Source organism: Falco naumanni, chromosome 1 (assembly GCF_017639655.2).
Source record: "Falco naumanni isolate bFalNau1 chromosome 1, bFalNau1.pat, whole genome shotgun sequence".
NCBI classification, from domain to species: Eukaryota; Metazoa; Chordata; class Aves; order Falconiformes; family Falconidae; genus Falco; species Falco naumanni.
This window is the reverse complement of record NC_054054.1, coordinates 89,429,328-89,444,782: the sequence shown is the minus strand read 5'-3', so window position 1 is coordinate 89,444,782 and position 15,455 is coordinate 89,429,328. Positions and strand designations below refer to the sequence as shown.

The following is a 15,455-nucleotide window of genomic DNA, read 5'->3' as shown; positions in this document are numbered from 1 at the left end:
TGTGAAGTCGTCCGGTTGTGGATTCCAGCATCTTTGGAAAAAGACACGTGATAGAGATAGAATGGCAAAACCAGAGGATATAATTGGCAGCAGGCATAAGTCTGGGTATTAATCTTAATGCATTTAATACAAGGTTCAGAATTTATCCTTAAAATATAAAAGAGGTGATTTTAGGGAGCGGTATGAGCTCTCTGACAGGAGTGCTGGTAGAAGAGGTTGTTACTAAACTCCTGGTCTGATGTTTATTGAATGTTGTAAGGTGCCTGCCTTTCAGGTATGGCATTCTTGGCTATGTGGTGGTACAACATTCTGTGTTCACACACAGAGTATAAAGAATGGTTTTGTAATGACAGGAGATCTGTGTTTGCTTTCGTTTCTATCTTAGATACGCAAGATGTCTTCAACCATTTTTACTCAGAGCAGCTGAGAAGAACTGGAATTGAAGATGAGAACTAACAAAGTGTACAAGCTCGTCATACATAAGAAGGGTTTTGGAGGCAGTGGTCAGTATCTCCTGGTTCATAATAGTGAGACCAGCACTCTTTTACTTAATTGAAAGCAATTAGCTGATTTATTGCTCTCTTTAACAAAACAGTGAAGATGGAGCTTTGACATAGCAAGCAGTAGTACCAGCCGGAGTTTGGAAAGCTCTCTTTCAATAGCAAGATACAACAGAATAAAATTGCGTTTGTTGGAGCAGAACGAGATTGCACCTATAAAATAAAATTGCTTTGTTCTCCCTCTCCCCCTTTTGTTGCGTCACTTTTCCTTTAGCTTTGTATTTCAGTCACCCTGATAAGTGACAGACGTGTCAATGACTTATGACTGTGTAGCTGTGTTTCTGTGTACTAAGAACAACGTCATTTATTTGATTGCTCCCTACTTCTAGACTTTGGGCATGTTAATAAATCTTACTACATTTCTATAGCTATGTACTTTCCTGCTGGTGTTTGTTATATGAAAAATAGAAAAGATGATTCTGCATGCCTCGTTAAGGCATGTTCTTTTGCTGAACAGATCTTTTGTGAAAGTTCTATGATTTGAAAGAAAAGGTTTTGCCCACAAGAGTGGCGAGACTGAAGTGGCTGGATAGGGGCACTGTTGTTTAGTGAATATAATGCATTGCTGGCATGTTAATCCTGGACTCTCCTTTTTATGTAGAGTAAGCTATTGCATGCGAACATCCAAGCATCTGTCTTAGGTGTATATCTGTTCATTGCAGTTTTCCTCATTCTTTTATGTTTTGCAGATGATGAACTAGTCGTGAATCCTAAAGTATTTCTTCACATCAAGCTGGGAGATGTTGTAGAAATTGCACATCCCAATGATGAATACAGGTAAATTCTCTTTTTGCCTGTAAAAAGAGAAAGGACATGTTCATGTGCAGCGGCTTCTAGAATGAGAGGCTCTTAGAGCTGATATAACTTGGCTTCGGGATGCTGCCATGGGTTTTTTCTGCCTGAAGAAAAGTAAAGGGGATAATTACAGCAGGAGTTCTTCCCTTAAAGGTTATGGAATTCTTTGTGTTTGGTGTTAGTTTGCTGACCTTTTATAGAGCAGATGGTACCTGAATATAGACTTTTCAATGTCTTTATACTCTTTGTAGAACTGCTGCTACCTAATGATTATTCTTCTATCCTATAGTATACCCTAGGCAAAATCAAAACTTTCTGGTAAGCTATAAAACCCATAAATCTTCTTGTATGAAGCTGTTCATACTGTAGCCCATATTTGAAAAGTAGCATTATACTTGTAGGAGGTTCTGAGAAGTTTCTGTGTGACTGACTTTCCCATTCAGAGTATCATTTTTACCTGAAGGTGAATAGGTGCAAAGAGCAAGACAGAGTGACAGGCATAGAGGGATGATGCATGAAGCTTTCTAGAAAATATAATAGTCTTTCTCTTTAGCTTATGCCATGCTCTATATTAATAGTTTTGAAAGTGTAATTTACCGAAGTAGACTGTGGGTATCTCAACTTGTCTACCTTTTTTCTTTTTTGCGTGCTAGTCCCCTGCTTCTACAAGTGAAGTCACTTAAGGAAGATCTGCAGAAAGGTATAACTCCAGACTCTTAGTATGCCTAATAAAATCTTAGACAAAGATTATATGATTGGGCTGTACCTGTGATCGACTAATGCATATATTTTAACGCTGTACAAAAAACCAATCAATGCTTTGTCCACTTAGGAATGGAAGGATTATAATTTTATCAGTAAATGAATAGTCAATTTTAAATCTCCTTTTGGTTGAGTAACGTGGGTATGGTTTAAACAAAATTGGCTTTTCAGCCTTGAATGTTTGTTTCTGCATCCTCTGACTAGTTGTATATATTTTCTTCTTGCAGGAATTAATTCAGCATAAACTTTTGGTTTATCATGCCTGCTTTGAATTTAATGACTTAAATTGGGCCAAATCTGAAAGAAGCTGTTGTCTTTTGCTGATACCTTAAGTGTTTCATGACAGTCTTACTGTGTCGCTTTTGTGCTTGTAAACCACTTGAAACCTTTTGGGGGCGTTCACTTCTCTTGTCGTTTCTCGTTTTTCGGCAGAAACTATAAGTGTGGATCAGACAGTTGCACAAGTGTTTCGACTGCGGCCATACCAGGATGTCCACGTGAATGTTGTTGACCCAAAGGTGTGTGGCTTTGCAACTTTTTTCCATTTGTCCCTTCACTTGGCTCAAATCAGAGCCCTCTGAATTTCAGTCTATAGTAGTATTGGAAAAAAAGTTGTTTATTTTTTATTGAAAAGTATTTAGCCTTTTTTCCTAAGAAAATGAGGCTTGGGCAATTGAACTTTTTGTTTGTTCCTTGTCTCTTTCTTCTCTCCCTACCATCCCTGCTCTCTTTCTGAAGTCTATGGACCAGTTTCAACACAGCTTGATAGAAATTTACAGATATTTCAAATACCTTTAAATTCCAGAAATTCAGGATAATCAGGCAGAGTAAAGAGAAACAGTAAGTAGTCTAGTCAAAAGAAGAGCAGTGGCATGGATTTGCATTATCTGATGCCAGAGATCCTTGTAAGAGAGGCATCTCTTGTAAATGTCCCAGCAATCGAAAGAGCTTCAGTCAGAGCTCACTTTCAGTACAAGACAAAAATCTATAGGAAATGAGGCTTCCTCAGTGTCCTGAACAATTGAAGTAAATTGTTTTACTTGTGCTTCCAATTTGCACTGAGACTTGTAGCACAGATTTAGTCCTTGGGCTTCTTCTGGTCATTGTGCACTGTCTTGCAGCTCACAGTAGTTCCAGGTACACACGCAACTTTGGCAGTTACTCTGATGGGGCTTACCTTTCATCGTGCATCTGTTAGGACTATTGACTTGCTTTAGAACTGTGCTCCCTGTAACATTTGGTTCCTACCAGAACAGATTGAAGTGTACTACTTATAAACAACCAGTCTAATCTAAGGACTGTTTTGCTTCCGTTTCCCAGGAGGTGACCTTGGACTTGGTGGAGCTGACCTTTAAAGATCAGTATATTGGGCGTGGGGATATGTGGCGACTGAAGAAAAGTTTGGTAAGGCCTCTACTGTCTTCATATGTAGGGTGAAGGAGATTACGTACCTTTTTCTTTCCTTGCTGTAAAAGAAATCAAGTGTTTTACAAAATAAACTAAGGATGAGACCAGTATCAGCAGCTCCTGAGAAACTTACGCTAGAAGTGGTACATCAGAGCTGGAGAAATGGATGTAAATGTGTTGCAGAAAAAATTAATCAGTGAATTGGACAGACAAAACCAGTGAAAGTTCCTATGTGTTAGCTCTTTTCACGTGTCTGTTGCAGAGCTTCTGTAGGCTGAGATAGGAGTAGTAAATATTCTCAGTGATTTTCATTATTTTATGGGAGAAGTCAGGTGTTTGAGCATGAATGGATTTTTCTGTAAGTTGATCTGCTCACTCTGAGCCTACTGTTTTTTTTAACATCTGTAACTGTTCTTTCTTAGGTCAGCACATGTGCATATGTCACCCAAAAAGTTGAATTTGCAGGTATCAGGTGAGTGTCTCCTCTGCAGGCTTACTGTTACTTAAGACTTCAGATTAATGAGTCCCAAGTATCTAATTGCAGAATGTTCTCTGAAAAGTCCTTCATGTTTTATTGTTCTCTTACTCTTCTACAGATATCTGTCTGCACCATGACATGGGGGAAGGTTTCTTCTTTTGATTTGGGGTGGGAGAAACTAACAGCAGGACAGCCAGCCACACTCGTTGCTTCTGATAAATGCCAAATATTTTTTCTTTTTCCTCTTGTAATATTTCCTTCCCTTCCCAAGATGTATAAGTAGTTCGAATGAGGGTTATAGCAGTTGCTGTTGAGATGACAAAGGGACAAGGAAACGTGCAGATGCAGAGGGAAACAACTCTTTGTCATCTTTTGAGTTAGAGATCAGGTTTTAACCAAATCAGCTTCTACTCTGTCTCCAAGTTGTCCTTGAATGCAGATTTTGGTACATCCCTTATTTGCTCAAATGTTGATTCTCTAATCTTCCTGTCCACTCTGGTTAGCAAACATTCTGCACTTCTTTTCTTCCAGGGCACAGGCAGGTGAACTGTGGGTAAAGAGTGAGAAGGTCACTTGTGGATACATCAGTGAGGACACCAGGGTAAGATTTCAGGGAGCAGGGGAACGAAAGTTGTTCCCTTCCTTTCCTTGCCAGCTTTCTTGTCATTTTATCTAGCTTGCAGACTTGTATGGATCATTTGAATTGTCTGTCGTATAAGGTGAAGAATGGCAAAAAATTCAGGAGAATTATTAGTAAACTTCAACTCTTCTGCACTGGCAGCACTAGGAATTACTCAGGCTGTTGAAATGCCAACTTGTTAGAGGGAAAATTCCCTATGATGCAGTGGGCACAATCATAGAAGTTGCTTTGTAGTTAACTTCTGTATTTGGCCCTTTTAGTGACTGTGCCTTGTTTTAAAGATCTTTCATTCCTCTGCAGGTGGTCTTCCGCTCCACTTCTGCCATGGTTTATATTTTTATCCAGATGAGCTGTGAAATGTGGGATTTTGATATTTATGGTATGTAGGTAACTAACCTGCCTGATTGTGAATGTGGATGGCAGCAGCTATCCTTTCTGCTGCTACTAGAAAGCTGCCACTACTAGAAAACTAAAATATCCTGTCTTTGGCGTAGGCCGTGCTCTGAGGTGCGCTGTGGTGCCTTCTTCGTTCCTTACTTGTGGTGCCACGCTTTTCTGTCTCCTGGGTATTCCATAATTTTCCTGTCCCTACAGTACGGCCTGAGTACCATTATCTCAGTGATGAAATCAAGGGGGCCAACTGACTATGAACATTGGAAAGGTTTTCTGTGGATGTGAAAATGTTTTGTGATGAGGGCAGGTGGCAAGCCTGTGTGTATTGTGAAGCCAGAAACATGTGGAAGTCCTGTGCAAAGAGGAACTTGATATGTTAGATTCCTTTTTGGCTTAGCAAGGGAGCAAAACCCCTGCCTTAGCCCAGATAGAGTCAGCTACAAGCATTAAAACTTCAGACATTAAGAATGAGTCACTTGTCTGTGTCATTGTGCTATTCTTTTTTCTGGCTTAACTCCTACCACTTCCTTTGACCATGTGTTTAGACATATGTAACTGGGCAACTATTCAAAACTGAGCAGGGGATCTGTTGTGCATGCTATGCCTAGAAGATAGTACAGGTGCTTTCCCAGCATGCTGTGAATGTGTTGAAAAAATGTTTTAAAGGTCAGATCCTTTTGACGACAAGAGTTGTGTTTACATCCTCTTAAACAGTCATGCTTTTTAATTTTTTTATCATCTTTGCTTTAGTGATATTGGCATTCATTATGCACACAGCTGCTCTGAGTCTAATAAAAATAATTGTCCTAGAATCCCAGGGTTAAATATACCCCATAGTTGAAGTAACTGCTGTTATTTGATGCTTTGGAGATGTTTACTTTGCAGGGGACCTATACTTTGAGAAAGCTGTGAATGGTTTCCTTGCTGACCTCTTCACAAAATGGAAGGTAAATAGCTGACTGAGTTCATCCTGTTCTGAAAGAACAAGTCAGTGCCATCTTAATGACCCCATTGATGGGCCAGTTTGAGTAAGACCCAGGTTGTTCAGGCAGTGCTATGATTTACAGGACTATGAGGGGTGGCTTCTGAGAGTCAAAAGAATGGTTATTGCAGGTCTGCATTAAATCATACGTGTGCTGAGTGACCCCAGTACTCATCTGTTGCATCTGCTCTGTTTGTATTGTACAGTTTTTTTTCTGTGGAGGCTCTGACTGGACTAAGGTCACTAAATGTGTCATATGGTTGTGCTTATGCAGCAATGCACGAGTCTGTTTTAAACAATTCTATTTGTTCCAGGACTCGGTTCCACATGTTTTCCTGGTACAGTGAAGTGTGTAATTGGTTTAGTGATGCTATCTTAGCAGGAAGGGGTTCCAGGTTGTAGTATATGGGCTGGTAATGTGCAACGTTCTTGAAAGTTAAATGCTTCAAACCCAAACAAAGCCTCACTACCTCTTATGGCTGAACAACCCAGAGCTGTCTCCTGCCTCAGTACATGATCTGGCTCACAACCAGGTACAGCTGCTGCTAGCAGTCCTGCAGCAGGCTCACTGACTTGAGGGAACTGTAGCGGTACTCCAAAAAAGGCATGTGTAAAATGGGCAACCTAAATTGAAAGAAGAGCTAGTCAAGGGAAAAGTCAAATCCTAAATGTGTAACATCTATGCATAGGACAGCTCATGATAGTCCTGAATGTCAAGGAGAGCAGGAGGATGCCCAACAGATGCATATCAGTTTCGTTGTGCTTTTTGTCCATTGAAGAGTTATTAGGAGCCCTGCATGACACATCTGTAAGATGCCTGCTTTTCTTTTAGTACTGCTACACCTTGTTGGAGATGGGCCTGAACGATGCTGGGGCTCCCAGGGTTTTTCAGACTTTTCCTTTCAAGGGGTCTGATGACCAGTGTGTTCTTTACAGCTGAACTATGTGCATTAGCACTGTAACTAAATGTTTAAAGGGAAGTTTTAAATTATTTATTTCTCTAGAATTGTTAGGGGCATCTCTCTAAACAGTAACGAATATCAAATTGCCATGGGTATGTATAAACAAATTGAATAATCTGCCTGTATTTTTTTAAACAAAAGTCTTGTATCTTGGCAACTACAGAGAGAAGTTTATTTAGAGACTAGTGGAGAGTGCTCCTGTTCCATGTGATGTAGCCTAGCAGCACAGAATCTACAGGACAGACCATTATTTTATTGCATAAAGGCATATACAGCACTCACACAGATAGATTAATACAACAGTCTGCCTTTTTCTAGTTATTTTGGTCCTAGGTGTGAGAGGGATGAGGGTGTTACTATATGTGTATATACACAATTTTCTACTGAATGTGACTGTTAAGATTTTCTTTTTTCATCTGTTCTTCCTGGACAGGAGAAGAATTGCAGCCATGAAGTGACAGTGGTTCTATTTTCTAGAACATTTTATGAAGCAAAATCTATAGGTGTGTAAATTCTGTATTTACATATTTCTATTTTTAAACCTGTCTCCTTCTGTTCTGAAAGTTGGTCACAGGTTGCCAGTGACTTTTTTCCCCCCTTTTTTTTTTAATGCCCATGTCCAAAGTATTTCCTGCCAAGCACAGTGGATACACATCCATTCTTATGAAAAGTACTGCAGTGAAAATCTTACAGAGAAGAATATATGACGGATTTTCCTCCTCATACTCATGCTGCTGTATTGGTTTAAAAGCAATTTTAATATTGTGCAGGAGATATAATATTTCTCAGTGGCTGTTTTTTTAATGGAAATAACAGCTCCTTACTAGAAAAGATGAGTCATTTCTACACAAGGGCATAGGATAATACACGCTTTTGCTTCTGTTTCAGATGAGTTTCCTGAAACGCATCGTGCATCAATTCGGCAGGATCATGAGGGAAGATTTTATGAAGATTTTTACAAGTATGTCTTCCTCCCAGTTCTTTCGCCTCTTGTCCCACAGTGTATGTGCAGCCTGTGTAGAGAATGTGTTATTAACTGTAGGACTTTGCAAGGAATTAAGATAGTGAAAAACATCTGTGTCTGACAGCAAATTGATCAGTAGTCCCCATTCCATCTGTGAGTGCACACCCATATTTGCTAAGTCAGTCTTCCACGTGCATGTGAGTATTGTTACCTGTGCTCTACTGGAAATGCCAATAAACTTGTAAGTTCTGTAGTGTTTGGAGTAGGTTTTGCATACAGCTTGGCTATTTTTCAGATCTTTACATTCTTGAGTAGTCAAAGCACAGATGATGCCATTGCTGAAGCCACAAGTGTTTCCAGTTAGGTACTGGAGCACTTTTGGCTGATAATCGCAACAGATGAAGCTGTCAAAACTGTCACTTGATTCTGAACTTGGACTTCTTACTGATCTTGCTCCTTTGCAGAACAGTGATGCTATTTGACATACAATGTTGACCTCTTGTTTGGAAGTGAGAGATTATTTTGGCTGGGGATGTGCCCAGCTTTGTGTGTGCATCTGCACCTTGGTGATTGCTACAAGTATGCAGTAGTTCTAATGTGCTTCCTTGCAAAAGGAAGAAATACCTTTTTGTGCATTCCTTTTTCTATAGTTTGTTCATCCCTTCTCACTTCCCTTCATGATCCTTATTAAATTGTGCTCTTTCTAGAGTTGTAGTTCAGAATGAGAGACGAGAAGAGTGGACCTCATTGCTTGTGACCATAAAAAAGCTTTTCATCCAGTATCCTGTGTTGGTACGACTGGAGCAAGCAGGTAAAGGAACCCTTCTTTATCATGATTTTGCCTTTCCCTCTCCTTCTTGTGTTTAAATTCCCTAATTTCAGTTGGAGTCTGGTGTTGTACTGCGTAGTGCTCTCCTGGCTAGGCTGTTTTGTTAGGTCTCTCTGTGAGGTATACCGGTACCAGTTTTTCTTATAATTTGGTGGAGTGATTGGATTTACTACAAATAGTTGTGTATGTTTGTTTGTTTTAAGAGCTAGTTTGTACAGAGATTATGATTTTTTTCTTCTTTTCCTTCTGAACACTTGTCCAGAGGGCTTTCCTCCTGGTTACAATTCTACCTCAGCACAAGGGAACTACCTGGAGGCCATAAATCTTTCATTCAATGGTAAGTTATGAACAATGGATGAAAATATACAGGGGAAGAACCATTAAAGCAGCTGCCAATAAATGGGTGTGGACTTGCGTTGCCTGTTCCTTAAAGCTGTGAAGAGAAGGGGAAAGTTAGGTGGTTAAGTTATTGTTTTCAGCCTTAGAAAAATTTGTCTTGTGTGCCTCTTGAAAACCAGTGGCTCTCAAATAACTGAGTATTGGGTATTTCAGGCTTCAGGAACCATTTACAGGGCCTTGTTAGGATGAAACTTATTTATCTGTGTATAAGAACCTCTTTGCATAGAAGTTGAAATGTTAAATTACAGAAGCATTTCAAAATCAGGGTAGATCAAATGTGGTTTCATTGAAGCTGATCCATCTTTTTTAGCAGGGAGATGGATTTAACAGGCTGGAAGGGCTCTCCAGAGATCTACTTTTTGTGATTCTGTACATCAGACATTCTTTCACCATAATGGCTGTCTTGTTCCTCCTATGGGGGGGAGCATGGGATGTTATTTTAAATGATTAGTAATGGATTTTACCTTGTTGGGTTTTTTGGGGGGTGTTGTTTGTTGATTTTGGGGTTTTTTTTTGAGATGTTATAAAGGAAACACTAAGCATATGAGAAAAAAACTCCTATTGATTTATCTGGTTCCCATCTTCTCTTCTGCTCTAACTCCTCTCTCTCCTGTAGCTTTATTAACATCTATTGATTGGACAAGGCTATATACAAGCCCTCTCATACTTGCATGTGCTTTGTGGAAACTTGTTTAATATCACTGCTACCAGTCACCTCCCTTGCTCTGAAAAAAAAACCCATCTGGCATCTTTTTTCTCTGAAAGTATTCCCTAATTCTTTCTCTTAGTGTTTGACAAGCATTACATAAATCGGAACTTCGATCGGACTGGCCAGATGTCTGTGGTTATCACACCTGGTGTGGGCGTATTTGAAGTTGATCGACTCCTTATGATTCTCACCAAACAGCGGATGATAGACAATGGTAAATAACTAGCAATACTGTGCATTCTTTATGAAGGCAAAGGTATATTTGGAAAAGCTCTAGCCTTTTATTGCTATGAAAAAATACCTATTGTAACTTTAGTATTCTGGGAAGAGGGGTTACATCTGGAAGATTTCTGTCTGCACTCCATGCTGGAATGGGCAGATTTTCAGGGAACTTACAGGCATTTGATTTCTTCCGTTTGTGATAGAGAATTTAATCTGTCCATGTAGACCTTTCCCTTCTAGGATAAACTTGCATGACTGGCATTTGTTTAGAAGACACATTTCTTATATCCCCACTGGCACTGTTGGTTTGTAACTATACCGTGGGACTGTTAGCTACTGTTTTCGGTATAATTGCATCTTAAAATCTGTTATGAATACAGATTGGGCCTTCAGCTCAAATTGATGATCTGTTTTGGCTTAGCATATCTGTCCTGCTTGGTAGATAGATGAACCCTACTGGTCTTTGTTTACAGGGATAGGTGTGGACTTGGTGTGCATGGGAGAACAACCATTGCATGCTGTACCGCTCTTTAAGGTAATGCATGCTTCATTTCCCTTCCCTTTGCTCCTGCTAGAAATGTTACTCATTTTGTGACTACCTAGACACAACTAATTGTTATGGTTCTGAATTGCTTTTGCAGCTCCATAATCGCTGTGGACCTGGTGACTCCAGATTGGGTGATGACTATAATATTCCACATTGGATAAACCATAGGTAGGTGAACTCTTATCAGCCTTTGCTAAACACTTCTTTGCTTTCCTCTTTATAATCTGTTGAATTCTCTTTCTTCTTCCATTGTTTATTTTCTCTGCTCTCCTTGTGAAGCGAAGACATACATCACAATAGTCTTGCAGAACTGGGAATGTTCTTGCAGAACTCTGGGCATTAATGCCCACTATCAGAGATGTCAGGCAGTTTGCAGGAGGAAAGGTCTTGATCTTAAGCTCTTTCCAGCTAACTTAGTTCTAGCCTTTAGCTCTGCTTGGAGGAAGTCAGGAAGCTAAATGAAAAATATAGTCGTTTCAACTAGATTGGTTATTAGTGAAAACAAATACATCCCAAATGAACTGTTACGGATAGAGAAAATGTGGATAACGTGGATAAATGTTGGAACAGTTGGCAGGAAACACTGAGGCTCAGTGTTACACTGCTTCACTCCAAGACATGGTAGGTTTGTTTCCTTTCTGCTTTCTTTTAAACATTCTGTGCTATAATGCTTTCTCTTCTTTCCCTACACATAGAGATCAGGGCTCTGGATGAAAATTACCTTCTCAGTCCTTGTTCTGCTGTAGGATTTTATCTTTTCTCTCTTTTTCCCTTCTCTTTTTTTCTCTCTTTTAATACCTCGTTCTGTCTGCACACATTGATTAACTGTCCTGACCAATTACTATTCAGGGGTTGCTTGTGTCTGCTATTTCCAAGTGGCTGGAAGGCATCTGATCTTTGCCATAGATGAATGACGTGTTTGAAGGCAGGATTTGAAAGATTCAGATGATAAGAAGCCGATCTTAATGAATAAATTATTTCAAATGGGAGGAGGTCTGTCGTTTTCAGGCAGCTGTTGTGAGTCATTACTGTCATACAAGTTAGGGAGAGTTGTGCAAACTGCGCAGTACTGTATGGAGAGTGAGGGTGGATATCTGCCTGTGGAAGGAGGAAGTGAACTGGGGAATGCAGGTGCAAGCACATTAAGAGGAGGTCTAGACTGAGCCTGTATGGGAATCAGAGGCTGGTTTTCAAGGGAAGAGTAACTTCTTTCAAGTTAACTATTTGTCAGTGTTTCCATATGCTGGCTTATGCAGAGAAAGGTATCCCCTTTTGTCTGGCTAATAGCTAGCTCAAATTCACAGGCTGTTTGTTGTGTAGCTAATCAACTATGTTCAGTTCTTTTTTTTCTTCAGCTTCTACACATCCAAAAGCCAGCTCCTGTGTAACAGCTTCACTCCACGGATCAAGCTGGCAGGAAGGAAAGTATGTATCTTTCTGATTTAGCTTTTCTTCTTACTAGCTTGTCAGATACCTTTTCTCAGCCAAGCATCAGAATCTTTCTAGCAAGTATTGAAGCTGTAACTAAGTTTCCACATTAAAAGACAGTGGAAGCAAAGCTGTAATTATTATTTTGGGGATTATGAATGAGGGGTTAGTTTGTAGGTCTTTCCATCTAGGATGAAACCAGGTGAGAAAAGTTTTAACCACTATAAAAATAAGGAGTTTTGTTCTGTAATTAAGAACTCCATGGAGAGGAAGAAAGCTGTTGGCAAACCTGTGGTTTTTTATGCAGGTTTGTGACCGAGTATCAGTATTTAATACTTCTGAAGTGGTCTGGCTGCATCGCTGAGTCAGCAGGATAAGCTTTAAGTCTGATGCTAGATTGTACTGGGGGATATTTGATATTTCCTTAGAACACACTGACTGTTTCCCTCCTCTCTGTCTTTTCTCTTGCTCTTTTTTTTTTTTTGTTTGTTTGGTTTTTTTGGTTACTTCATGCTTCCTTTGTTGGACCTTGCAGCCGCTGACTGAGAAAGCAAAAAATAACCGAGATGCCTGTGAGTAATTCTTTTCTGAATGATCTGTCCCACTGACTCCCAAACTAAAACCCAGCTGTGATAAGACCATGACATTTCAGCAACAACACTATTGATAAGATGCGGAAAAGGACAATTGCAGAAAACCATCAAAATGATGTAGTTGTTATCCAGGAGTTAATGTGCCTGTGTTGATTGTCTTCTTGGCAAATAACTAATACAGAGGGGTGAGTTTGTCCTGGCTGCTTGTCACCTGGCCAGAGGAGTAGGTGGTATCAAGCTGGTGTGCTAGCGGTGCTGTTCATGGGAGTGGGACAGGAGGGCATTCACTGGCTTGGGATGTTGTCAGTGGTATGGCCACAGAATTACAGTGGGAGAAGCCTGCATTCTTCTCATACTACCTCATTTCAGGAGGGTGTACAATCTGTAAATAAGGCAGTCCATTCTTTCAAAGATGCTTTAAAATGTGCAGTTCTCTCATGAGGGAACTCAAGGCATCTGTTCATCCAAGGATTAATTTGTTGATTATTAATTTAATGTCTTGGATATATGGGGGAAAAATATTAAGGTCTCAGCAACCCTGATTCAGAGGCATTAACTTTGATAATTCAGCTGCTCCAGCTGTTCTGCTCATGAGACTTCTGTGTGTGATTTCTGTTGGAATAGATGCTTTTCTTAGTGGTGAGCGTTGGATACTTCCAGCTTGCAGATCTTGAATGTTCTTGAAAGAGGTTCCAGTGCTATATGATTTTTATTTCAGCGTTAGGGGCTCCAAAAGATGCTGAGAATGCCCTGCCTATCCAGGTAGATTATGATGGCTATGATGCTCAGGTGTTCAGACTGCCAGGCCCATCCAGAGCCCAGCGCTGTACCACTTTCAGGTAAGAGGCTTACGAGTGTGCTAGTGCTGGAGTAGCCATGTTACGGTGCATTTCTTGATGCATAAAGTGCTTTGAGAAATGTAAGGAGAATTAAGAACTACATGCTTACAATTGAACAAAAAGCTTTATCTGTATTTATAGCTAGTTGTCTGGTATTTTACTTCTAAGATAGGAATCTAAGAAGAAGCATAAGTGTACTTTTTCCTTACATTTTTGATTTTCTCTGAAGTAGAATGAAGCTAGTCATCCTTGCTAAGTTCCTAGCAGATTTTGAAAGCTAAGTAAGAAAGTACTTGCACAGAGTTGTAGAAATAGCATTAGTTTCAGCACCAGTTACTAAGCAGTGCATCAATGTAGAGCGGTATGGTGAGAATCTTCCCTGAAAATGATGCCTTTCTGAATGAAAGAAGAAACAGATGAGCTGAGTACAGGTTCTCAAATATTCCACAGCCTTTCATCTGAGAAGAAAGGCTAATTATTCTCAGGTCTTGGCCAAGTTCATTGAACAACTTATAAATGTCAGTGATTTTTCAGGAATATGGGATTGATGAACTTGTTTTGAAGTATTTTTTTGCTTCCCTTCTTTCAGCAGTATTGCCTAAATCTGAGGAAGCTGTGCCTGTGGACTTAACTTGTTAATATGAGCAGCCTATAGCAATCCATGCTGGAAAATGGCAGTACAGTTTAATGTAGTTAATAATTCCAAGTAGTTTCCCTATAGCTGTGTTCCTAGCACTGTAGGCTCAGGTCTAGTATCTTCTAGACCACGTCTGTATTACCAGCTTGGTGTGGTGTCTGTAGAATTGCGTAGTCAAGCATGCTTTTTTCACAGCCCTTATGCTGGAAGCATTTATGATGCACAAAATTATGTAGCACCCACATAGTCAAAAAATAGCAATAGCTTCCTTGTAGTCCTCTTCTTGAGTTCACCTGCTGGGTATTGAGTTTCTTACGTGGCTTGGGTCTGTTCAAGCCCCTTGATAACCCAGGAATTAATCTCTTTTTCTTCATATCACTGGACATATCTGTTTGTTTTCAGCAGGTCTGTGAGAGAGAGAGAAAGTCGTACCCGAAAGAGCTCTAGTTCCTATGATGTGTCATGCAGCCCTTCCCTGCAGAGCCGCACGCTGCCCCCAGAGGAGGTGAGGAGCCAGGCTTCTGATGACAGCTCACTGGGCAAGATCTCCAACATCCTGATGATCCCACGGCCTCATCTGCACCAGTGTGAAGTCAGCAGCTCTTTGGGCTATACCAGCACCAGAGGTCAGCCTAAGGCAGATGGGAAAGTACCTTAGGTGGTGAGAGGGGAGAGAGAAGATGGAAGTTTGTGTTGGCCGCTGCTGGCCAGAACAGGGAAGATGGTGCTTATATTAGCATTCATGGTACATCTTTTCCACAGCTCCAGCTGTGGCTGAGTATGCGTTCTCCCTTCTTTATCCTTGTCCAATTCCATTGCTTTTTTTTTTTTAATTGGCTTGTCCTAAATACAAGTGTCCTGACACTGATTTGCTTTTTTCCCTTGTCTATTGCCTTCTTTAATATTTGACTGTTCTCCTGTGCCTACCTGCAAATGTGGGTGTACACGAGTAACTTTATTATCCAGGTCACCTATAATCTGTCAAATGAGAGTTAGCCTTAGTCGTGAGCCCTGGGGAACCCTGCTTATAACTTCTCTCTGTGGGGATTTGTTGTCACTGAGAGTCACTTTCTGGACCCTTCCTTTTGACAATGTACTACTGAACTAGCTTGATGTTAGCAGTGCTGGCAGTCTCCTTTTTTTCCTGCCAATTTAATTTTGTTCTTAAGACAGTATGTGGTATCTTCCACAAACTCAACTAATTTCTAAGTAAATTGTATTCCTCCTATCACTGCTTGATCTGTAGAATTCTATCCTTGAAGGCTCTTCAGCGTGTTTTTTTCATGTCATGCTGTATGACAACTGATAC

General features: G+C 40.2%; 1 protein-coding gene across 9 annotated transcripts in view; it reads left to right on the top strand.

Moving 5' to 3' along the window:
- DEPDC5 (DEP domain containing 5, GATOR1 subcomplex subunit) overlaps positions 1-15,455 on the top strand; it is a 47,334-nt gene that overhangs the window by 827 nt on the left and 31,052 nt on the right. For 5 of the 9 annotated variants that reach the window (XM_040604682.1, XM_040604639.1, XM_040604667.1 and 2 more), the window contains exons 2-21: positions 386-503; positions 1,250-1,337; positions 2,009-2,055; positions 2,550-2,635; positions 3,438-3,521; positions 3,947-3,996; positions 4,534-4,603; positions 4,943-5,021; positions 5,921-5,982; positions 7,413-7,482; positions 7,868-7,940; positions 8,651-8,754; positions 9,035-9,109; positions 9,960-10,094; positions 10,576-10,637; positions 10,744-10,817; positions 12,005-12,074; positions 12,613-12,649; positions 13,389-13,509; positions 14,549-14,772. In XM_040604682.1, coding sequence (XP_040460616.1) covers positions 446-503; positions 1,250-1,337; positions 2,009-2,055; positions 2,550-2,635; positions 3,438-3,521; positions 3,947-3,996; positions 4,534-4,603; positions 4,943-5,021; positions 5,921-5,982; positions 7,413-7,482; positions 7,868-7,940; positions 8,651-8,754; positions 9,035-9,109; positions 9,960-10,094; positions 10,576-10,637; positions 10,744-10,817; positions 12,005-12,074; positions 12,613-12,649; positions 13,389-13,509; positions 14,549-14,772 — 1,669 coding nt within the window. In that variant the 5' untranslated portion in view covers positions 386-445. The remainder of the gene's footprint in view (positions 1-385; positions 504-1,249; positions 1,338-2,008; positions 2,056-2,549; positions 2,636-3,437; positions 3,522-3,946; positions 3,997-4,533; positions 4,604-4,942; positions 5,022-5,920; positions 5,983-7,412; positions 7,483-7,867; positions 7,941-8,650; positions 8,755-9,034; positions 9,110-9,959; positions 10,095-10,575; positions 10,638-10,743; positions 10,818-12,004; positions 12,075-12,612; positions 12,650-13,388; positions 13,510-14,548; positions 14,773-15,455) is intronic. The other 4 variants (XM_040604691.1, XM_040604649.1, XM_040604674.1 and 1 more) reach the window with 1 other exon arrangement.